The sequence below is a fragment of the Neolamprologus multifasciatus genome, chromosome 20 (genome assembly GCF_963576455.1).
Source record: "Neolamprologus multifasciatus chromosome 20, fNeoMul1.2, whole genome shotgun sequence".
NCBI lineage: Eukaryota > Metazoa > Chordata > Actinopteri > Cichliformes > Cichlidae > Neolamprologus > Neolamprologus multifasciatus.
The window spans coordinates 21,068,593-21,091,354 of record NC_140458.1 but is presented as its reverse complement, the minus strand read 5'-3'; the positions used below and the strand labels follow the sequence as shown (position 1 = coordinate 21,091,354).

General features: G+C 40.9%; 1 protein-coding gene across 5 annotated transcripts in view; it reads left to right on the top strand.

Annotated features, from left to right (window-relative positions):
- LOC146494890 (collagen alpha-1(XX) chain-like) overlaps nucleotides 1-21,283 on the top strand; it is a 40,714-nt gene extending 19,431 nt beyond the window's left edge. For 3 of the 5 annotated variants that reach the window (XM_085145630.1, XM_085145628.1, XM_085145632.1), the window contains 35 exons: nucleotides 27-146; nucleotides 220-384; nucleotides 527-685; nucleotides 798-970; nucleotides 1,912-2,041; nucleotides 2,605-2,750; nucleotides 3,028-3,157; nucleotides 3,405-3,544; nucleotides 4,162-4,288; nucleotides 4,870-5,009; nucleotides 5,103-5,235; nucleotides 5,946-6,091; nucleotides 6,231-6,360; nucleotides 6,750-6,866; nucleotides 7,396-7,542; nucleotides 7,680-7,736; nucleotides 8,669-8,707; nucleotides 8,809-8,947; nucleotides 9,199-9,341; nucleotides 9,546-9,655; nucleotides 9,909-10,067; nucleotides 10,200-10,277; nucleotides 10,449-10,535; nucleotides 10,618-10,671; nucleotides 11,324-11,419; nucleotides 11,925-11,978; nucleotides 12,066-12,119; nucleotides 12,204-12,257; nucleotides 15,681-15,752; nucleotides 15,843-15,878; nucleotides 16,032-16,098; nucleotides 16,220-16,408; nucleotides 16,506-16,583; nucleotides 17,772-17,933; nucleotides 18,757-21,282. In XM_085145630.1, the coding sequence (XP_085001756.1) occupies nucleotides 27-146; nucleotides 220-384; nucleotides 527-685; nucleotides 798-970; nucleotides 1,912-2,041; nucleotides 2,605-2,750; nucleotides 3,028-3,157; nucleotides 3,405-3,544; nucleotides 4,162-4,288; nucleotides 4,870-5,009; nucleotides 5,103-5,235; nucleotides 5,946-6,091; nucleotides 6,231-6,360; nucleotides 6,750-6,866; nucleotides 7,396-7,542; nucleotides 7,680-7,736; nucleotides 8,669-8,707; nucleotides 8,809-8,947; nucleotides 9,199-9,341; nucleotides 9,546-9,655; nucleotides 9,909-10,067; nucleotides 10,200-10,277; nucleotides 10,449-10,535; nucleotides 10,618-10,671; nucleotides 11,324-11,419; nucleotides 11,925-11,978; nucleotides 12,066-12,119; nucleotides 12,204-12,257; nucleotides 15,681-15,752; nucleotides 15,843-15,878; nucleotides 16,032-16,098; nucleotides 16,220-16,408; nucleotides 16,506-16,583; nucleotides 17,772-17,933; nucleotides 18,757-18,785 (3,860 nt within the window). In that variant the 3' untranslated portion in view covers nucleotides 18,786-21,282. Of the gene's footprint in view, nucleotides 1-26; nucleotides 147-219; nucleotides 385-526; nucleotides 686-797; nucleotides 971-1,911; nucleotides 2,042-2,604; nucleotides 2,751-3,027; nucleotides 3,158-3,404; nucleotides 3,545-4,161; nucleotides 4,289-4,869; nucleotides 5,010-5,102; nucleotides 5,236-5,945; nucleotides 6,092-6,230; nucleotides 6,361-6,749; nucleotides 6,867-7,395; nucleotides 7,543-7,679; nucleotides 7,737-8,668; nucleotides 8,708-8,808; nucleotides 8,948-9,198; nucleotides 9,342-9,545; nucleotides 9,656-9,908; nucleotides 10,068-10,199; nucleotides 10,278-10,448; nucleotides 10,536-10,617; nucleotides 10,672-11,323; nucleotides 11,420-11,924; nucleotides 11,979-12,065; nucleotides 12,120-12,203; nucleotides 12,258-15,680; nucleotides 15,753-15,842; nucleotides 15,879-16,031; nucleotides 16,099-16,219; nucleotides 16,409-16,505; nucleotides 16,584-17,771; nucleotides 17,934-18,756 lie in introns of all 5 variants that reach the window. The other 2 variants (XM_085145631.1, XM_085145629.1) reach the window with 2 other exon arrangements.
- Nucleotides 21,284-22,762: the final 1,479 nt, after the last annotated feature.

Below are 22,762 nucleotides of genomic sequence, written 5' to 3'. Positions count from 1 at the left end.
TGTATAATTTAGAATCTTTGTCTTAGGACTGACACAGTACAGTGGAGACCCACGCACAGAATGGCACCTTAACAACTTCACCTCTAAAGAGCAGCTGTTGGAGGCAGTGAGGAACTTCAGATATAAGGGAGGAAACACATTTACAGGTACACACTCAGCTGATGCTGTTTGATACTGCATGTGTACCGTGCATTTGTCAGTGTCTAACCATGTCTCCAGGTCAGGCACTACTCCACGTCATGGAGGAGAACATGAGGTCCAGTGCGGGTGCAAGATCTGACACTCCGTTTTTTCTGGTGTTGTTGACTGATGGGAAATCTCAGGATGATGCCATTGCTGCAGCCAACCGGCTGAAAAATGCAGGCATTGAAATCATCGCTGTCGGTAAGATGGGCAAGTAGAGCAGGTCAAGTGATTTCCTTTTTTTTCAATTTAGCCTTTAGACTAGATTCAGAGGGGGTTCCACTACTTATTTTAACATGTTATGTCCTTAGCTGGTTAAACTATCGCACAACTTGTTATTCAGGTGTAAAGAATGCTGATGAAGCGGAGTTGAGACAAGTGGCCTCGGAGCCAGTGGATCTGAATGTCTACAATGTTAATGACTTCCCTCTGCTCAGCAAGCTGGTGGCACGCCTGGTCCACATATTGTGCGGGAGGATAGAGGAGCGCGGCATCACAAAGCGTATGCCACCCATCTTTGTAGCTATCTGTGTTTTCCTGCCTAAAACTGAGTTGTTTTTAATGGCATCTGATGTTTCCTGGAGATTTAATGCTCTGTGTTTCTGTGTGTCCAGGAATGGAGCCTGGTTCCACAGCAGATCCGGCCCTCTCCTACCCCAGTCCTACTGATCTCCGGTTTTCAGAACTTGGTTCCAGAGAGGTGAAGCTTCACTGGACCAATCCTGTGAAGCCGGTCCAACAGTACAGAGTTGTGTACCACAGTGCTGAGAGTCAGAGTCCACAGGAGGTTAGCATCTTGCCTCTTTTCACATGCTGTAAATAAAAATGGGGTTAGGCACCACTCTACATCAAGTTTAGCATTTTCGCTATTGGTATCTCTGTGATTGTTTTAATATGGATGTGATCATATCTGGTTGAGAAGGTTGAGCTGAGGCATAAATGTTAATGCTGGTAGGGGCTAGCTAAATGTTGAACATAACAAAAGAGCAACCACCTGTCTTTAAAAGTATCCTATTAACTCCTTATTAAAAAGCATTGTTTACTGTCTGATACATAAAACATTTCAGCCTCTGACTTATTTCCTGTTATGAATGTGAATTTTTACCGCACTGATTTAAATTGTAATGTGGTTTAAAGTTCTACATTACTTGACTGAGAGATGAATGCGAAAAAAGGCGGTTTTAACTGTTTGCGAGGCCTCTCCTGAGCTGTGGATGATATCGTGGTCTGTTCATTTTTGGTATACAAGGTTTTTTTCCCTGTTTTGAAGCCTGTCTCATGTTGCTATTTGGACTTCAGTTCTGGGGTTGGAGCATTCACTTTCACTTTCTAGCCACAGAGGCTGCTGCTTGATTCACAGGCGCTGTTGCCATATGGGTTTAAAGCACAAGGATGGTTATGTAAACAAATCTCAACTGTCAATGTGAAGATTTTACAATTTCCAGGTCCAGAAATGAACTTCACTGCTATTACACAAAATTCCTACATGTATAGATGTATATTCCTAGATGATTCATAAGGTATAAAAACCCCAGAATGTGTAGAACATGTAACATGTGCTATGTCTGTCCAGCAACAATAAGATCCTTGTTTAGAGGAACAGCAAATACTATCCAGTGCTGCTACATATTCTTTGGGTTTAGTTGTCGGATCGATCATGATATGTATGTTAAGTTTTATGTATGATATGTTTTCAGAATATTAGTCTAAGCAGTGCTTTGTTTCCAGGTGGTGTTACCTGGCTCAGAATCTGTTGTGCTGCTGGAAGGCCTCTCCTCTCAAACTCTGTACCACGTCTCTATCTTTCCCGTGTATGAGGACAACGTAGGCTTAGCGCTCAGAGGGACTGTCACAACATGTAAGACTAGCATCACTGTTAAAGGTGCTAAAGATTGATAGGTATAGAAAGTTAGCACAAATGTAGAGTAATTCCAGCTCCATCCTTTATGAAATGTGGTAATTTTGTCATAGGTGCTACAGTATCAGTAAGTATGAAGTTGCTGTAGTCAGCAGAATTCCCTTAAATTATATTCTGCTGATAACAAGGAACAGTCAAATGTTATTTTCATTATATCACTTATATAGTGAGTTGGCAAAAACAGCTTTGGAATATTATAAAAAGAATTCCCTAAAGCTACATAGATATTAATAATACTGGTACCCTGGACAGTTTATATAGTAAATTTCATCCAGATTGAATAACACATCTAGGAAAAAACATACATATGCTACAAGCATCATAGTGAGGTTCTAATAGTACAGTTACACATGTGATTCATTATTTAAAGGAGTTAAAGTTAAAGCTACACCCATGGAAGTTTGGTTGCTGTCACTGTTACTTTACACACCATGTGTACTCAGCAAACAAAGTACTAAAAAGTGTGTATACTACAAAGACATGTCTTTTTTCCTCTTACTTAGTGCCACTGGCCATGCCTGCCAACTTGAAAGTGACTCCTTCATCTTACAGCACGTTGCAAGTGAGTTGGGGTGCTGCACCCGGCGCAACACAGTACTTGATCCTGTACTCAGCACTCAGCCACGGAGAGCCTGATGATGCCAAGGAGGTGATGACAGAATGTGTTGACTATATTTTGCTGCTGGTTAATGATACAGAAAAAAGTAATACCTTGTAATTGCAGCTTATTGTTCCTAAACACTCATCTTCAATTACTCACCGTCATTTTAGACTACTGACTGCTAGTGGCCTATTACCACATCACAACATCAGTGTTCAGCCTTACACTAATGTTGGCAGATACAATCCCAACACAGCACAGTCCCAGTACAAAGCACTGCGCTCAGTAATGAGATGGATGAATGATGTTGTTTCTGTATTTGCAGGAGAAATTTGGTGCAGAACAAACTGTGGTGGAGCTGGCAGGATTACTGCCAGCCACAGACTACTCTGTCACTCTTTATGCGCTTTATGAGGAGGAACCCAGCGACCCTGTCACTGCTGTTACCACCACATGTGAGACATTATCTAAACAGTCTTAAGACTGGATTTTTCACTTTCACTTACACTGTGTCTTTATGATTTCCTATTTTAACGTTTCTCCTTCTCCACCGTTCTGCACTCTACCATTATTTCCTCTGCTAAAATGGTCAAAGATCAGTCTTCTGTAATATAGACATTGGTAACTGTACCTTTCCAAAGTTACTTCAGTACACTTGAGTGCACTTTCAAAGTTCTTCTGCTCTCGTTTCTTACTTTGCAGTCCCCCTCCCAACACCACTGAGTGTTCAGTTCCCGATGGTCACCCACAGTATGATGAAGGTGAGCTGGGTGCCCGGGGCTGGGGATGTCCCCGGCCATAGAATCACCTACAGCACCAACCACGGCAGTGATGTCAAGCAGGTACCTTCCCAAACAAGCCAGTCTTAAAGGATAGCTAACGTAACCTTGTAACTCTTCAGGAGACTACACAATTTCAATTTCATTAGCACCTAATAAAATGGCATGTTGTATCTTGGTTCAAGTTTTTTAACCAGTTTCTAAAAGCTCACTTTTACTACCATCAGTAACTCATCAGTAAAAGTGTGCTCTTCCTGCCATATGGAGTCTAACTAGTGATGCTCAGTGGAGTCATTTGTTTAACCTAGTTGTACTCTATGGTGTGGTTGTGCCTCAAGTGATGAAAGATGTTTCCACCTTTAGTGGGGACAGTTTTCTTGAATATTGTGCAAAGAATTGTGCTTTATTGGAGGTCTGACATCTTGTTGCCAAGTACTAAATTACCACTTGTAATTTACCACCTCCACAGTGTTGTGCTCCAAATAGGCTGATATGACAAGTGAGTCATGTTTGCAGTCATGCAGTTTCTCTCTGATAGTTAATGGTTTAGTAAAGTTAATAAAGTAAAGTGTAGCTTCTGTACTCTGTCCCATTTACTGCATTAACAGTTCAAAATGTTTGATAAATGAAATGCTGCCTCAGCCATGTCAGTCATTGATATATATTAAATATCCTTCCAGGTGGAAGTGACAGGAGTGGCCTCAGTGCTGGTGCAGAACCTTTCCTCTCTTTCCAGATACCTCGTTTCTGTTCAGTCTCACTACGCACAAGGCCTGTCTGCAGCACTCACCAGTAACGTCACCACACGTGAGACAAAATATTTGTTTTTGGCATGAAGGCATCACCTTAGGCTACATTTGTTATATCAAACTGACTTCATGTTGTCTTTTTTATTAATAGTTTTTTGGGTATAAACTTGTTGATGCAACAATACTAATTTATGCCTTTAAAGTTGGTGCTATCTTTGTTCTTTTTCCATAGATTGAACTGAGGATATGGGAATAAATGGTGTGTTTTTGTTATAGGCTGCTAGTAACAAAGTGCTTAAAGATTTTAAATTGGTTCTTTCCCAAGTGTTCTGTTATGTGCAGACACCGTATTGGTTCATCAATTGCATTAGATGCTTTTAAATTCTTGAATGATTGGTAGGTCAGTGCTGAGTGGTTCCACAAACAAAACAAAACAAAGCATTCCTCAGAAAATGGTCAGGTACAAAAACTGGACTAAAAAGGAGTGAAAAAACAGATAATGTCCAAAGAAATACTTCAGCATGTGGCTCAAGGCTTTTGCACAGTACTGTAAATGTTATTGATTAATAATGAGAAATGTCATAATGTAGCTCTCTCTCTCTTTTTTTTATTTACATACACATTATTCTTTTCTTCTAGTGAAGGTGCCTCCTCCTTCAGACCTTAGGGTAACTAATTTCTCAGATAGTGACATCACGGTGCGCTGGGAAACTGCAGCTGATGATGTTGTTTCTTACCTCATTAAGTGGATCTCCCTAAGTGGAGGCGACCTGAGACAGGTGGGGAAAATTATTGGATTGCTGGAGTACATATTATGAATTAAAAAACACAATATAAGCTGTTGTCCTGTGTGTCCCTGCTGTGTATTTCAGCTGCGTGTGAGTGGTGACAGTGAAGGAGCAGTTCTTGGAGGGGTGGAGGATGATAAGGAGTATCAGATTTCACTGTCTGCGCTCTATGGAGATGGAGCTCAGAGTGAAGCTGTGGCCATACGCTACAGCACCTGTGAGTCACGCATTTTCTGATCCTGAGCATTTCTTAAACTCAGGAAGGGCGAGCCTGATGAAACTATTTACCTAAGTCACATTAGCAGCAGTGTTCAGCCTAAAAAATACACAAGTTAAAAGTCATGCATTTGAGTCCATGCGTCCATATTATTTGTATATTTATTACATTATTTTTGAGACACTGTTAGTTGTTAGAAGCCAGTGTTCTAATGATAGGAAGATATATGACAGTAATGAGACAACCTAAGATATCCAAGATTACCACAAAAACACAGAAATAAAAATCATAGAATCACAGAAAGCTTGTTTTTCTCCCGTTAGTCTTTAGGCCCAGTTACCTTTTACTTTTCTGTGGTCAGTAGCCCTTCGTGTCATATTCTGTACAATATAGCATTAATACTACTATAACCTGTAAGTAAATGAACTTCATTCTGTAATTGATGGCAGTTCTCAAAGTACTAGTCACTTAAAGGTTAAATTTCACATCTAAATTCTCATCTTTGAGTAACTAGAACTCTGAGCTATGAAATAAATGTAGTGAGGTTAAAGTATCAAATCAAAGTATCAAATTCTCTGTTATACTTTACACTTATTGTCTAAAAAAGCACTTTGCTTTGCTGCCAAAATAATTTCCTCTTGTAAAGGAACAAAGTGAGTGTTAAGTGTCGTTAGCTGTGGTACTTTATCTCTTCTATGATGTTGCTGCAGTGTCTGGTGGAGGCCCAACCAGCCTCACGGTTTCTGATGAGACTGCCGTCAGCATGGTGATCAGCTGGGTACCTCCCAATGCTCATGTCCTCCAGTATCGCGTGTCCTACACAGCATTGACTGGAGCTGATAGCCAGGATCACACTGTGAGTGGGTCCATAGTCATTCACCTCTTCTGGCCTTCAGCCGGCTATCATGTGTCAGAATTCCAGAAATTCCATAAGTCCCAAAACTTTAAATCAGTTCTGACTGTGTTGAGATGATAGTGTGGTTTGTTGTGTGCAGGTGCTGGTCCCTGGTGGAGAGAAGCAGGTGATGCTGGAGTCATTGCAGTCAGATACACGCTACAGCATCTTGGTCACGGCTGAGTACCACAACAGAGAAGGAGGCAGCGGTTCAGCTCAGGGCAAAACTGGTGAGTCAAACAAGGGAAAGATGCCAAGACAGCTCAAGTGCAACTTCCAGTGAAGAGCAACAGGTTTACAGTGCAAATGTCCCATTACTTTAACCTTACAGGAGGATATGCATATGTTTTTGGGCAGTATTGTTTCTACAGCACTACACGTACAGTCATTTTGGTCCAGAGACACAGATTCTTTTCTCTGCATAATGATGGGCTCTCTGAACAATGAGACAACAGCCAGTACCAGTACAATACCAGTACTGCTCTTGATACTTGGTTGGAAGTTCAAAAATTACTGGGTGCACTGTGTCTATGTTTATTGTCCATGCTAGTGTGCAGATGACATTCTTTGGCTTTTTTTTTTTTTTTGCTTGTTTTCTGCCTTTTTTCTGTTTCTCTAGCCACTTTGCGGGTAAGCAGTGCGAGTGTGGTCAGGTCAGACCACTCCAGTATCTGTGTGTCATGGAGACCAGTATCTTCCGTTGATGGATATCGTATTGTAATCCAGGATGTAAAAGGTATTCATGTCTACAGTGATGTGAAAAGGTGTTTGCCCCCTTCCTGATTTCCTAGTGTTTTGCATCATCAAACAAATTTTAATATTAGAAGAAAGATAAGACAAGTAAATACAAAATGCAGTTTTTAAATGATGATTTCATAGATTATCCAAACCTCCCTGGTCCTGTGAAAAAAAAGATTGCCCCTCTTGTTAAATCATGAATTAACTGTAACTAACTACATTTTTTGGAAAGCTGAGTTGAGTTTCACTAAACACACTCAGGCCTGATTAATTGCAGACTTGTGATGCAGACAGAATGATTTCCTGTGTCGTTCAGTGGTGCTTTTTGATATGGCATGGTGGTGGTAATGTATTATCTGGAGCTGTTTTAAATTTGTTTCATCATCTGAAATATTTAAGTGTGACAAATATCCAAAAAATATGAAATTATTTTCACACCACTATATATACATTATATGTGAGTTATTAGTTGTAACAGAACCTACAGTGATTGCTGGCAATTTACTCTGTCGTGCATGTGTGCATAGACAAGCAATCAAAGCAAGAAGTTGTGAGTAAGTCCAGCAGAAGCCACTGTTTCACTGATCTGGAACCTGAGACTCTGTATCGCATCAGTGTGCACTCTCTTCTCGGCTCAGCAGAGGGCCCGGCAGTCTCCATCCTCCATCCCACAGGTCTGACATGTTCTCAGAAACACAGATGATCATTGGCCAGCAAACACAAAAAATAATTTAATTCACAGTTTATGTATGAACAGTAATATATTTATAAATTATTCTATATAAATAATTTCAATGCAATTTTGTTACAGCTGCAGCTCCAGCCCAAATTGCCATCCATCCCCGGATGTACCCTATCCACAATGAAGGTAAATCTTTAGATCCACGTATACTTTATCTTCAACTTCTTCTGAGTAGCCTATGAAATATTTTGGGCTGAATTTAACACACGAGTTCAGAATTGTTGTTGGTCAGCAGATTCCCCAGTTAGAGTGTGTGTGTGTGTGTGTGTGTGTGTGTGTGTGTGTGTGTGTGTGTGTGTGTGTGTGTGTGTGTGTGTGTTTCTGTCTTTGCATGAATCAAAATCCAGCTGAAAGGCAATAGCCCACCAATAATATGTTCCAGTCCTGTGCAGCAATCAGTTTTCACCAACACTATCATTTACCTGTATGTGCACAAAAATCAGAGGGGTGCCGTTAAAGTTACCACCGGATTCACGGACCATGTGCACTAGACACTGTTATTGTTACTACTGCATGTTAGTGACTGAATCACTGTTAATAGACATGTGCACACCAGCTATTCACAGCTAGCGTGTTTCCATATTTTTAGATATAAATGCGGTATTGAGGTAGATTGTGGTGAAATTACAAAAACACAAAGAAACACAAAATTGAATAATAATAATAATAATAATAATAATAAACATTTAACCTAGAATATGTTTAAAGGTGAGATTAAAGGTGAAGAATGACAAACCAGAATAAAAGAAGGAAGGAGGTGCCCATTTGATAATCGGGCAGTTGTGGAATAAACAATAACTTCAAGATTAATATAAAAAGAAATTAAGTGAAAGTGTTGACCTCTGGTAAGAATGGGCCTTGTTTTTTAATGACTGTGGTGCTGATATGCAAAGCTTTTTAATACGATGGAGATCACTTTTGTTTTTAAATTGTAAACAACAAGTGGAATATTATTTCTAAGAAATATTTCTAAGAAAGTTGGTGTGTGTACACACTGTTTTTGAATAAAACAAGCATACAGCAGTACTTTTGCCTACTTTTACACTCTTGTGTTGCAGTGTGCCCTGAAGTCACCATCAGAAACAGCATTGTTAAAGGTGAGACACGCTGTCCTCCCTTTAAACTGAAACTTAAAAAAACAACAACAACTACGAAGGAAGCACCACACTGTGTTTCTGTTACATTTGTGCTGGTTTAGGGTTCAACATGATGGAAGCCTTTGGTCTGACTCAGAGAGCTCACTCATCGGTGGAGGGAGTGGCAGCCGAGCCTTTTGTCTTCAACACGCTCCCCACCTACACTCTGTACAGAGACGTCCAACTGACACAGAGCACCAAGTGAGAATTTCTTTCAGTCCTCCACCTTTTCTTTTTCATTGTATTTTAATTTGAGTAAAAAACCAGTTCACTGACATAGACACTAATGCAATGCTTTTCAAACTTTTTGTAGCATGTCTCATAAGCCAACCCTAACATCACATGGTCCTTTTTTGTGCTGTGCTTGTGAGACTTAGGCATGGAACACAGAAATGTGTTTACTCAGTGATAGAAAAAAGTGAATCTTGTGGTCTGTCTTGCCATCCTTCCAGGTTTATCCACCCTGCAGGTTTCTCCCCAGAGCACACCATCAGCATTGCCTTCCGAATGCTGCAGGATACACCCAGGGAGCCTTTTGCTCTCTGGCAGCTCACAGACAATGACTTCCAGCCAAAGATGGGAGTGGTGATTGACCGTGAGTAACACTGCCTGCATCTCCCCGCCTCCTGCACTGGAAGCATGTCTTTGGACTTGTTGCAGTCCCTTAATCGTCTACATTATTCTTTAACAACAACAGAGAACAGAATCTGTAAACTCACCTCCCTAAGCTCAATATTGTAGCTTTTACGGGAAATAACAAATGATGACCTTATTATCCTGTGTGTTTGTGTTTTTGCAGCAACCACCAAGCACCTGTTATACTTCAGTCTGGACTACAGAGGTGAAGTGCAGGAGCTGACCTTTGACCAGCCACAGGTCCACAGGCTGTTCTATGGCAGTTTTCACAAGGTGAATGTAAAATTAGGAACATAGGCTACCCTACGCTGAGAGGCGCCCTATGGTCGCTGGGAGAGAGATAACGGTCCACTCTCACATTTTTTCAATGATGGGCAGTTTAGGATCATCATTTAACTTAACCCCACTGCATTTCATTGAACTGTGAGAGGAAGACTCTCCCAAAGTGTGAGGTAGGGTTAGTGTTAGTAGATATGATGACTTAGATCTCAGACGCCTAAACGGCACATTTTCTTCCATTTGGCAGGTTCACCTTTCTGTTAGCCAGGTGAGTGTATCCTTGTCTGTGGACTGTCAGCACGTGGGTGAGAGGCCGGCCCGTCCTCTAGGCAACCTGCCCACTGATGGATTTGAAATGCTGGGAAAACTGGTGAAGACCCGAGGACCTAACAGTGGCTCAGCCCCGGTATTTAACGTTCTTTGATATTAATTCTAGCTCAGCCTATTAATGCACTCTAAACATACCTTTAAAAACTGTGGATGATCACTTCCTCTGTCCTGTATTCAATGTCTGTTCTGTGCTCTTCATCACTTCCAGTTTCAGCTGCAGTCTTTTGAAATCGTCTGTAACACCACGTGGGCTTCAGAGGATACCTGCTGTGACCTGCCTGGAGTGGTCAGTGTGCTAACATTTACATTCACCTTTCTTCAACCCTTATTATTTCACAAAAAAATCATATAGCTGTCATGATTTTTTTTACCAAGTGGTGGTGCAACATTGAGAGAACCTTTCTAAGAACAGTGTAAATTTTCTCACTTAATATCTTTATTATTGTGTCTGTGTAAGAGAGATGAGGAGAGCTGCCCTGCCCCTGCGTACACCTGTACCTGTTCCTCTGACGTCACTGGAGCTCCTGGTCCCCCTGGACCACCTGTATGTCACCTCAAACACACCCAGAGTACTTGTTGCATGATTCTTCACTGTTAAACACTCAGCTCTTTGTCTTCTTTCCCAGGGGAAGCCAGGCCCTCGTGGCGAAAAAGGTGAAAAAGGAGAACATGGCCAAAAGGTAAGCTGAAAGCTTTATTCAGACCTTTCAGATGCAGTCATGGCTTTATTTAGAAGTTTGTATAACAGTCAGGTTTTTCTCATTTTGCCTGAGAAGTTGAACAGCTTAAACCCTGCTGCTCCTGTCACAAGAGGAGACTTAGCAAAGAGGCATTACTTTTTTTTTTTAACAATTAAATATTCCTTGAAGAAAATATGTGAAGAATCAGCTAAAAAAAAATACAAATGCAGCTGTTGAACAGCTGTTTCCATGTAGTTTCAGTCACCGTGTAGGTAGGGATCGCTCAGTAGGTAGAGTGTTTGCCCCATGATCGGAAGGTCGGAACAGCTACCCTGAGGTACCCCTGAGCAAGGTACCGTCCCCACACAATGCTCCCCGGGCGCTGCATTGGTGGCTGCCCACTGCTTCACTGGGTGAAAGAGTTAAATACAGAGGAGTAATTTCCCTACAGGGACTAACGCATACACAATACACAATAAATGAGTGTTACATCGATGCACAACTAACAGTGGAAGGGAACTTAATCAGACTCATGAACATGAGAACATAACATAGAATAATATCTCAGATTGTTTGTTGAAACCAGAACCATCTACCTGTAAGTCTCACTTTTCTTTGAATTAGTCTCTTATTTATTTATTTCTTTTTTCAGGGAGAAGTAGGTCCTCCAGGAAATCCTGGACTTGAGGGAGGCCTTGGACCTGTGGGCAGCACTGGGCCACGAGGCATTACAATGCAGGGCAAAAAGGTAGATTTAACCCTCTGGGGTCCAGGGTATAATTGGCTGTGTTTGACTACTTTGGATTTTACCTTTATATTTCACCTTAGAAACGGTTTACTTTGCCTTGTTTTGTAAGTAATTTCTTTTCAGCACAACCTCATGTGTCCGGCTACACAGTTTTTTGTTGTCTTTTTTTTTTTTTTGCCTGCAAGGGAAGCGCTGTCCTTACAAAGTCCAATGTTTACTGTTTCTTCCTGCACTAAACATGACAACAGTACTCAGGAAAAAGTATTGCTAAAATTATTTATCATAACCCGAATTTTAGATGGGATATAAACACTATTTAAAAGCCGGTATATAGTTTGAAGTCTGCACTTCAAACCATGTCATTTGGACTCGCCCATCTGTCGAACCCAGAGGGTTAAATGTGTACCAATACAGTAACTATGGTGAAAGCTTTGCTAAACGAATGTATGTGCATCCATGTGGATAGTTTATTGTGCAAAAACCGTACTCGTATTAATTTCTTTAGGGTCCACCAGGAGCAAGGGGAGAGAAGGGAGATCCTGGGCGACCGGGAGTGCAGGTAAGTTTAAAGTGAAGTAATGGAGTCACCAGAACCTAACCATCTGCTTCTAACAGCTCTCTGTCTCAACCTACTCTGTCTCTCTAGGGGGTACCAGGACCTCCAGGTCAACAAGGGGAGGAGGGAGTGGCAGGTGCCAAGGTGAGCTGCTTGATCTCAGTCAGCACAGAATGTATCAAGCTGAGCTCTGTTTCTGTTCTCATCTCTCTGCTACATGTCTCACAGGGCATCAGAGGTGTGGAAGGGAACATGGGCGCACCCGGCGTCACTGGACCCAGGGTAAAGCGTAAATACATCTTCATCTGTTTGTATCCATTTTTGCCTTTGCTGCCAATTTTATGTTTGGGCAGTGACACTGAGTTTGAGAAAGTGCATCTTATCATCAGGGAACAGTTTAGACTGTGAATGAACCTTTTCCATTTTAGACACTACACGAGCTGTCCTCTAGCACCACTCTCAGGACAAAGTATCTTTGTTCAAGGTTCAAGGTTCTTTATTTGTCACATGCATAGTTATACAGGTATAACACTAGGGATGGGTACCGGTATCCGGTGCCATGATGGCACCGGTTCTGACATAAACGGTAGTAACCAGACCGAAAAGCAGCGCACATTTCGGTGCTTTATTTCGGTGCTTTTTTTCCTGAGCTGTGATACACTTTCTTCTTCCTTACATTTGTATTGGCGGTTGCTAAACAACTGAAAGGTGCATTACCGCCACCAACTGGTATGGAATGATACACTTTAGATTCTAGCCAATCATTTTAAGAATAGTAGGCGGGTCCAGGTACGTACGTTCTTTTAGAGCAGAGCTACAAATTAAAAATGTCCAAGGCGAAGCGGTCAAAAGTCTGGCTGTACTTCACAGCAAAAGATGCAAACTCAGCAGCTGCAACAAGTGCTTTAAGGTGATACTGTCAAAGGAGGTAACACCTCAAATCTGATGAAACACCTGGCGACGCATAGTGTTTTTTTTTAAAGCCGAGAAATGCGCCGTATTTGATAGCTTGCTGCGAGACCTCACACCGAGCACATCTACTGCTTGTGGGTTGCCTGTTATCGGACTTTAGCAACAATTAGCAACATCCCCCAAAAACCCGAAGAGGAGAGTCCTGGCCCCTAGCCCTGCCAGTGTAGCAGAAATGATGACGGATGATGATGGCAGCAGCAGCCGTTCTTCTCTGCGTGAGTAGCTTAATGTTGTTCGTGTGTAATTTACGTTGAGTAGGCTAACCACGTTATTACATTAATGCATGTAAGGTGAACAGCAAACACCATCATAGCTACATGCAGCTGTCTTCTTGTTTGATGGCAGATACTCCCTTCACCCTGGCCAAAAAGGCTAAAATGACCAAAGAAAAAGTGGAAAACAGTTAAACATGAGAGGTTTTTGGACAAAGTTTGTGTTTTTTTCCATTGTTTAAGCTGCTTCCAGCCAAGAATGATACCATATATGCCCCATAGCTGCAGAAAAGGCTAACATTGTTATCTTTTTACAAAAAAACAGCTGAACATGAGAGGTTTTTGGACCACGTTTGTGTTTTCCATTCTTTAAGCACCGGTTTGAGCACCGTTTAAGCACCGGCACCGTTTCAAAAGTACCGGTTTGGCACCGGTATCGGATAAAACCTAAACGATACCCATCCCTATATAACACACAGTGAAATGTAACCTGACACGCTCCTCGATTTGTGCAAAAAAAAGGGGGGGAGGAAGAACATTATATATAATATATACATTAGGTGAATGTGTAGTACAGGGGTCAGCAACCTTTAACACCCAAAGAGCCATTTGGACCCAGTTTCCAAGCAAAAGAAAACACTGGGAGCCGCAAATACTTTTTGACATCTAAAATGAAGATAACACTGTATATATTGTTTTTTTCCTTTATGCTTTGTGTGAAGAACTAAGGTGTGTTGCTTAAATCCATGAAGTGCTACAGAGAAAATAAAATTGTATTTATGTAATTAACACATTTTGAACTCTTAAAGAAATATAACAAAAGGAAAGACACCCAGCTGAACTAAAATGATCCATGTAGAAAACAAAAACTGTTGTGAGCCGCCAACCTTATATGTCCGTTGGGCTTTTGGAGCCTTGACCTGACTTTTAAAAAATAATTGGCAAAAAAGCACTATGCTGCTAATAAATGAAAAATAGATATTTGCAAAATTCTGCCTAAATATGTCTTTTACCTGGTTAATGTGTGTGGCGGGGCGTGGTCTGCAGCGCCGCTGCAGGGGAGGCGGACACATCTAAGCGGCACCCGCAATCACGCCTCGCCGCCTTTAAGTCTGTGCTCTCTCTGCTGTTGTGTTGGTGTGTTGGCTACAGCCGGCTTTATGCGTACAGCAACCGTGTGTGAAAAGTGGTCAATAAAGAGATGCTGAAAAGCAGCGGGTCTGCCGTGATATGTTTACAATAGACCTTCGGCTCCTGAACCTCTTCGCACAGCGTCTGCAAATCGGGGCTGTACGAAGTCACTTTCATCTTTACGCAGGACTGTAAGCTGTCATCTGTGAGGCGTGAGTGGTGTTTGTTTTCAACAGCTGCTGATATAATGTGGATCCGAAGATCCATAATTGCCCTATCTGGGGTTGAAAGTCTCGATAAATGCACGGCGTTTCGGCGGGTATACCGGCTTCCGCGAGCGTGACGCTTATTTTGAGCGATGAAAAATAATAAAATATAATATTATTTGTATATTTCAATATCACAATAATCTTCCAATTTAGAACTACAAGTTAAAAAAAGAACTAAACACAAATAAAATACACTTCAGCTAAATACTTCTAATTTATTTTCCCAAACCACCCGGAGCCGCAGTATAAGGACTAAAGAGCCGCATGCGGCTCCGGAGCCGCAGGTTGCCCACCCCTGGTGTAGTAGTAGCATGCAATCAGCAAGCAGGTGAATTCTGTATATTAAGTGAATTAAATAAGAATAGACAATATGAACATATTTAAAATTAAAGGAATTTGAAATGTACATTGTGCCGGTGGGTTTGTTTAATCAAACTTTGAAATGAAATATGGTCACTGTAGTTCAACACAGAAAACAACATTCAGCTCAACTGCTGTTCATTTGGTTCTTTTAATTTTTATACAGTGAGGTTGAAGTTGTTACCAATTTAGCAATTCCTATTCAATTATCGGTATCACTTTAATTAAATTCCTTATCAATTTTCTTATTGATACTCATTGGATTCTCATTGGCTCCACTTTGAGAGTCACCACCATTGCTAAGCAACATATCAAAGACATTACATGCACGTTACGTTATATGTTGCAAATGATTTGCATGCTGCGTGGTCAAATGTTTGTGCATGTTGGAGGTATTTCCCCTCTCTGTTGTGATGAGTGTTTGGTCATTACTCAGAAAAAGTAGTTATTACACATATTACACAGTACACTTTTTTAAAAACTAATGAAGTATGTTATTTAATTACGCAAGTGAAAGTGGACTTGAGAAGTGGGATTGATAGACAAACAGACTAACAATTCCAAGGGGAACCACTGGGAACCGGTTCTTCACCTCCTTAGTGAGGTGTAATGAGCTGCTCTTTTATGTGTCCTGACCTTATCAAGTAAAGTCATACAGACATGCGGTGTGTGTATAATAAAACTGTTTGCTATCAGGACTTTGTGTCTGACTCACTGTAGGTTTATGCATCTAGTATATTCTATCTATCACGTATAAACAGGGTTTCCAAGGAATGCCAGGATACCCAAGGCCTATAGGAGAAAGGGGCCCCCCAGGTCCTGTGGGACCTACGGTAAGACCTAGGAAATAAATATCACATAAAAGTCTGACCTGTCCTTACAGCTGGTTATTTATCTTTACACTCTTTTATATTTCACTACAGGGCTTGCCAGGTAATAAAGGGGAAAGAGGAGAAAAGGTGTGTTATATCATCATTATCTTCTTTTTTTATATATATATCAGCTGTAATGGCATCTGATCTTCTTTTTAAATACCTTCTAAAATGTTTCAGTTTCTTTTCAATTGACTTTATCTGGAGAAACAGTTTGTAACTCTGATTGTTTTTTTACAGGGAGAACCTCAGTCCATGGCTATGATCTACCAACTGGTCACACAGGCCTGTGAACAACTAGTACATAGTAAGCACTCTAAAAGCAAGCATGTCAGAAATGCATACTGTCTGCAGTGCTGTTTGCCCTCCTCACTGTGAAGAAGAGTCAAATAAGAATGCTAAAACATTTTTATTCTTTGCTTTTTCAGAGGAGGTGTTAAAACTTGACATGTTCATTAACGAGATCGGTCGTAAGCCAGTTCCAATTGAAGAGCCAGTGGGGCCTCCAGGGGAACCTGGAATACCAGGGCCCAAGGGCCCACCGGGTGAGAGGGGCTCACAGGGTCGTGTAGGCCCAAGAGGAACACCTGGCAGGCCTGGATATCCAGGAGAGCAAGGTAAGCTTAGTAGATGGTTTGTTGGAAGCAAAACATCACTTACAGTTTGATGTTTAACAAAGGTTATCACGTTGATTTGTCTCTTCCCTCTCTGCAGGAAGGAAAGGTGTGCCTGGGGAGAAAGGTGATGCAGGGTCCAATGTCCAGGGTCAGCCAGGGGTCAAGGGATTAGCAGGTACCTCTGTATAAGTAACATAAAAAAGCACACACACATTCCAAGTTACCAAACTTGAAATGATGTCACTGGTCAATGGTAACTTTATTGTCCCCAGTGGGAAATTGATTTGCAGTCTGTCCATACACAGAAAGACAAAAACAAACAAAGACAACACACACACAAAAAAATAAATAAATATATATTTTTTTAAAAAGCCCAGAGAGAACAGCCCAAATTTTGTCGTCAACAAAGTGCAATGTGTAATGGCAACAACCCTTATGTTTAGTGTTATTATCCATGACAATAGCAACAGGTACAAAAGACACTCTGTCTCTTGGTCTTCACTCCAAGCACTTTGTATTGACGACCTGAGGGAAGCAGCTGAAAATCATTAAAGAGAGGATGGTCTGAACACAACATGACAGAGGTTGCCTTCCTCAGCACTTGCCTGTTATAAAAGTCCACAAGCTGGAACCTGAGACCTCCCTGAAGTCTGACCAGTCACTTTACCCAGATTACTAAGTCTGGTCTTATTGTTCAAACACACATTACCATACCAACCAATGATACAGACCATTAAAACAGATTCAATAAAACCTTTATAAAAAAGGGTCATCATTTCAGATGAAACGTTAAAACCTCTCAGTCTCCTTAAAAAGTACACTCATTGTTGATCCTTTTTCACTGTAGCAGCAAGACGTGACTCAAAGGACAGAGCCTTATAACGAACAACCCCCAAATACTTGTAACTGTCCACCAGTTCAATGGCTGCACCATTTACTACTGTCAGTGCAGAATGGGGGAATGGTTCCTGAAGTCAATTACCATGTCCTTAGTTTTCAAAGTGTTGATCTTTAAGAATGACTGACCACACCAAGAAGCAAACTCATCCACAACAGGCCAATGGGAATCCTCTTCACCATGAAGAAGGCTTACAATGACTGTGTCAACTGCATATTTAATGAAATGCCTGTTAGCCTGTGTACTGCGACAGTCATTAGTGTACAAAATATAGTAGAGGAGAGAGACAACAACCCTGTGGTGAACCAGTAGAAGAATTCAGCTGTTTGGAAAAGCAGCCGTTGCTATATGTGCTAATAATCAATAATGATAAACTCCTTGTTTTTGACTGTCTCGTAGCATGAGTGTTTCGATAAGCACCTAAAATAAAATGTAGTATTACTGTCTTAAAATGTGTATCCACAGGACCTCCTGGTGAGTCTAAGCTGGGAATCCCAGGTCCCAAAGGAGAAAATGGTAAGCTGGGGCCATCTGGGATCCCTGGAACACCAGGTCAGCCGGGTGAGATGGGACCACCAGGTGTTTGTGACGACAGCGGAGGCTGCAACATGCTTCCTCAGCAAACAGGTTAGCAGCTAGAGCATAGGTGTCAAACTCTGGCCCGCAGCCTAATTACATTTGGGCCGCGAAGCCATACCAAATTACTATTAGAGCTGGCCTACTGGTATTATACAGCTAATATATATATTGTTTAGTATTAAGCTTTGCTTGTTCCATATTCAGTTTTTCAGCAAAACTTGTTTGAGTCCATAAGAAGAGATTCATTCTTAAATCTGGAGGAAGATTTTTTTTTTCAATAAATAGTAATGTTAGCCCGCAACTTTGTTCCAGTTTTGAATTTTGGCCCACTGTGTATTTGAGTTTGACACCCCTGAGCTAGAGAAAGACGTACTAATCATGCAACCCTGGGAATGTAATGAGTATGAGGATCCAGGCCTGTTTTTTGTTTCGTTTTAACTAATGAAGTACATGTGTAAGTACATGCATGTGTCTATGTTTGTCTGGTGTAAGAGGAGCGCTACAGTAGACAGGATTTCTATTCTCACATTCTGGTGTGTGTTTTTTGTTGTTGTTGTGGTGGTGGTGGTGTTTCTTATATGGTAATATGGCAATTTTGGCTGAGAGTGCTGAAGTCCCAATCTGCTGTCCACACCTTACATTTATGAGGGGCAGCCAATCAGAAGACAGATGATTTAAAGAATGGGTTGACTTAAAAGGAGATGAACTAAACCAGCTTGTTTTAGTAGCTGCACGTGACTAAATCACTGTGGACTGTGTTCAGCTGTGAGCCATGCAAAGCTGCAAAGCACTTCTCATTTGAGAGAATTGGGTAACTTTGACATCATTTTCACTTATTCGGCATCCTTTTCAAGTTTCTTTCTTCACACAGAAGACTCTTATGATGACTACCAGCCTTGAATGGAGAAAACATGCAGGAGGCATGGTGACTGACATCTGTAGGAAATGACTGGTTAATTTGGAAGTGAGCAAAAGACTGACACTGGAGCTCAGAAGAACTTTGAAGAGGTTTGAAGAGATTTGCTGCATTGAAAAGGAAAATAGTAAGGGAAGATTGTGTGTCTCTCTTCTCTTATTAAAATCTTCACTCATGTTTCAAATCAGCTAAGAAATTATTCACTTAAGAACAATTAGGAAGCTTTTTCGTACAAAACCTACCAGTTGATGGATAGCTTCATAAGAGATCTTTTCCCAGTGGGATCAGTAAAGTCTTGCCTTAAACAATGTATTCGCACTGAAATCTTTGTTGCCATGTTTCTGTATTCATGCACTGTATCAATGCCAAATAGTTTAGCTGCATATGTTATTTTCTGTGTATTTCATTTGCCATTCTAACCTTAACTGCCTCAAGAAGAACGAAATTGCATAATCCATGGTGGAAAAGCTTATTTTTCTTCCATGGTATAAATGATGCTGTGAGAACATTTCTTTCCACGTGTATGATAATTGTTATATTGTTAATTATATTAACTGTATCTGGATATCCATGTTTATTTTAAACTGTATGAATTCTAATTGCTTATTCGTGTTTACATTTACATTTCCAAAGCTTTGGTGACAAGAATTTGTGTATAAAAGAAAGAGAAATACAGTGTCGGATAATATATCTTTTGGTGTATCTTTTTGGTTGCTTTTTCTATGTTTTTTTTAATCTTGTTAATAAATTGTATAAAAATGTGTGTAATTAATCACAATGTGTTAGTGTGTAATCACCCTGAGACATGCATGCCTGTCTGCCAGCATTAAATCTAAAACTAGTTCTTTTTTGCAGATGCAGCCTGCATAATTTGTCCAGATTATCCCAGCTCTGTTCACTACACATCCAGTCTTCACTTATCAAATCCGTAAGATTCAAGGCTGGTCCTTAAAAGCTCCCAACAACGCAAAACTGCAGTTTTGTGTTGTGTCACTGGAACAAAAAGTCATAATGTAATGAAATTCTGTTGATTTAAGAACTGCTAGGAGGGTGGAAAAAATAACATGATAGTGTCATAATTCTTTATTGGAACCATCTTGAGGAGATCATTGTTTCCAGTGGCCTCTATTTTGCAGAGCACAGCCAACCTGTAAGTGACAAGCGACCATGGCTCAGGTGGTTGGGAAGCGTATCTGTAACCGGAAGGTCACCGGTTCGATCCCTGGGCTCTCTGTCCTGGTCGTTGTGTCCTTGGGCAAGAACTTTACCCTACCGCCTACAGGTGTTGGCCAGAGGGGCCGATGGCGCGATATGGCAGCCTCGCTTCTGACTACAACCATAGCTGCCTCCACCAGTGTGTGAATGCGAGAGTGAATGAATAGTGGAATTGTAAAGCGCTATATAAAATCCAATCCATTATTATTATTATTAAGCAAAATGTTGTCAAATTGCCTGCAGTAGTAGTCTCAGGCTGGGGGGCTGCAGTAATCCTAGCGTATTTGTCAAAATAAAGGGAGATCATTTGGACCGAAGTGGGGAAATTCTTGTTCCCTTCAAATACTTTGCACAACACTGCAGAAAATAAACTTTCTGTTACTGGTCTTACTTTTAAATAGTGAAAGTGCTGAAATATATATATTTAGAAATGTTCCTTTTGACTTTGTCATGTTATTTGATCATTATTGCTATTGCATTCATGTACAAGCAGGATATTGAAGCTGTAGTTTGGTTTTATTGTGGAATATTCTGCTGAATATTTAAATATTCAGCACACTCAGCAACAATGCAGAAGAGCTGAAGGCCACTTTCAGAGCAATGTGGGCTCTCATCACACCTGAGCAGTGCCACAGGCAACAGGAGCCCCAACTAAGTATTGAGTGCTGTACATGCTCATACTTTTCATGTTCATACTTTTCAGTTGGCCAAGAGTTCAAAAAATCCTTTCTTTTTTATTTCGTCTTACGTAATATTCTAATTTTCTGAGATACTGGATTTGGCATTTTCATTAGTTGTCAGTTATAATCATCAAAATTTAAAAAAAAATAAACACTTGAAATATTTCAGTCTGTGTGGAATGAATGTATTCATTTTACAACTTTCACTTTTTGAATGGAATTAGTGAAAAAAGGGGAACTTTTTGATGATATTCTAATTATATGACCAGCACCTGTATTTTGTTAATGGCGTGCACTGTGTTCTTTTGTCAGGAGAGGTAGCTTAGCAGACGCACAACACACACAGCTCATAGTTGTGTATTTCTATATGTTGCAGGTGTGGAGATATTTCTAGATATTCTGGAAGTGTAGTTTTTTCATTATTTGCTTTTGTGGTATAGTCCTATATTAGCTGTTAAATGGCATTTATTAATATGATTGGATTTGGCTTTAAGGTTTGAATTATGGTATTTCAAAGCAGCAAAACGTTGGATCCTAGTTAAGTTTTATTTGTTTGTCTGATTGTTGAATTGTTTCTGTATTATTTTGTGTTATAATTGTGAATCCCTTGCAAATCTTCTTATAAGATTCGCAAGGGAAATGGCAGGACCGCCAGGTTGCTTCCCAGAAGAAGATAGTCATAATAATACTTGTTTTTATTGTGGTATAAAACTGTATTGCCCGCTTACAGGGCCATCCTTTTTGTGAAGCAGACCGCTGATTCACATCAAGGTCCAGCGTGCTGTAACTTGTCATTTCAACTGCTACAGCAAATGAAGTCTTTTAAAAGTTAGTCGTTCTCCTGTACTTCCTTTAAGAGAAGAAAACGAACACAGCAAGTACAAAAAGCTTAACTCACCACTAGGTAAAGATCACCCTGAGTGGCTTTAACTTGGATTATTCAATATTACAATATTGACCAAATAAATATTATGTTTTATTGCAGCTTGAAAAACGAATGGCCTTGGCTACAAACCAGTGCTGCTTTCTGGGAAGAAGAGCAAAAAAGGAGAAATCAGATGTGAAATATTAACCCCTGGCTGCAGACTTACAGCCTTTGTCAAGGAATCCCTTCAGAAGATGTGCTGATGTTATCAGTACTGTTGTGAAGGTAAGATTGAGATCCTGCATTTTTAAAGTTATGATTTATGTTTTTGGTGTAAAAAAAAATTTTCTTATGTTTACCTGTTAGAAGACCATTTTAGTGTAAAACCAGAAATTCAATAATCAACCCTTCTCCCATTTTCACATAAGCCATCTTTAATGTCCTCTTCTCTGCCACTGTCACCAGAGTATCCAGCTTTATGCCAACCACAGAGTCAGCCTTGTTGATTAGTTTTTCCAGCCTGGATGAGTCCATCTTTGCTGTGCTGCTCCCCCAGCACACCACAGCATAGAATAGTACTTCTGCAACCGCCAACTGGTAAAACATCCTCAGGAGCTTCCTGCAGATGTTGAAAGACCTCAGTCTCCAGAGGAAGTACAGTCTGCTTTGGCCTTTTTTTATGCAGGTGTTGCATGACCAGTCCAGTTTGTTGTCCAACCACAGCCCGAGGTACTTGTACTTGTTGACCACCTCCATCTCCTCTCCCTCTATCTGAACTGTCAGTGGACCTGGTCTGGACCTCCTAAAGTCCACAACCAGTTCCTTGGTCTTTGAGGTGTTGAGTTGCGGGTGGTTTGTGGGACTCCATGTAACTACCTGATCATCCCAGATCAGGAACTGTGCTGTCCCCAGAGGGAACAGCACAGTTCCCTGTGGTGCTCCTGTGCTGCTGACCACAATGTCAGACCTGATGTCCTTCAGCCTAATGTACTGTGGTCTGTTGGTGAGATAGTTGGCGATCCAAGCAATCTGACAGAGGTCCACCTGCATCCTGTTCAGCTTTTCCTGGAGCAGACGGGGCCTGATTGTGTTAAAGGCACTCAAAGTCAAGAAACAGGATCCTGACCGTGCCTTTTCCCTTGTCCAGGTGTGAGCGGGCTGTGCTGCTTTCATCTCCTTTTTCACTTGCCCCAGAAGGCCT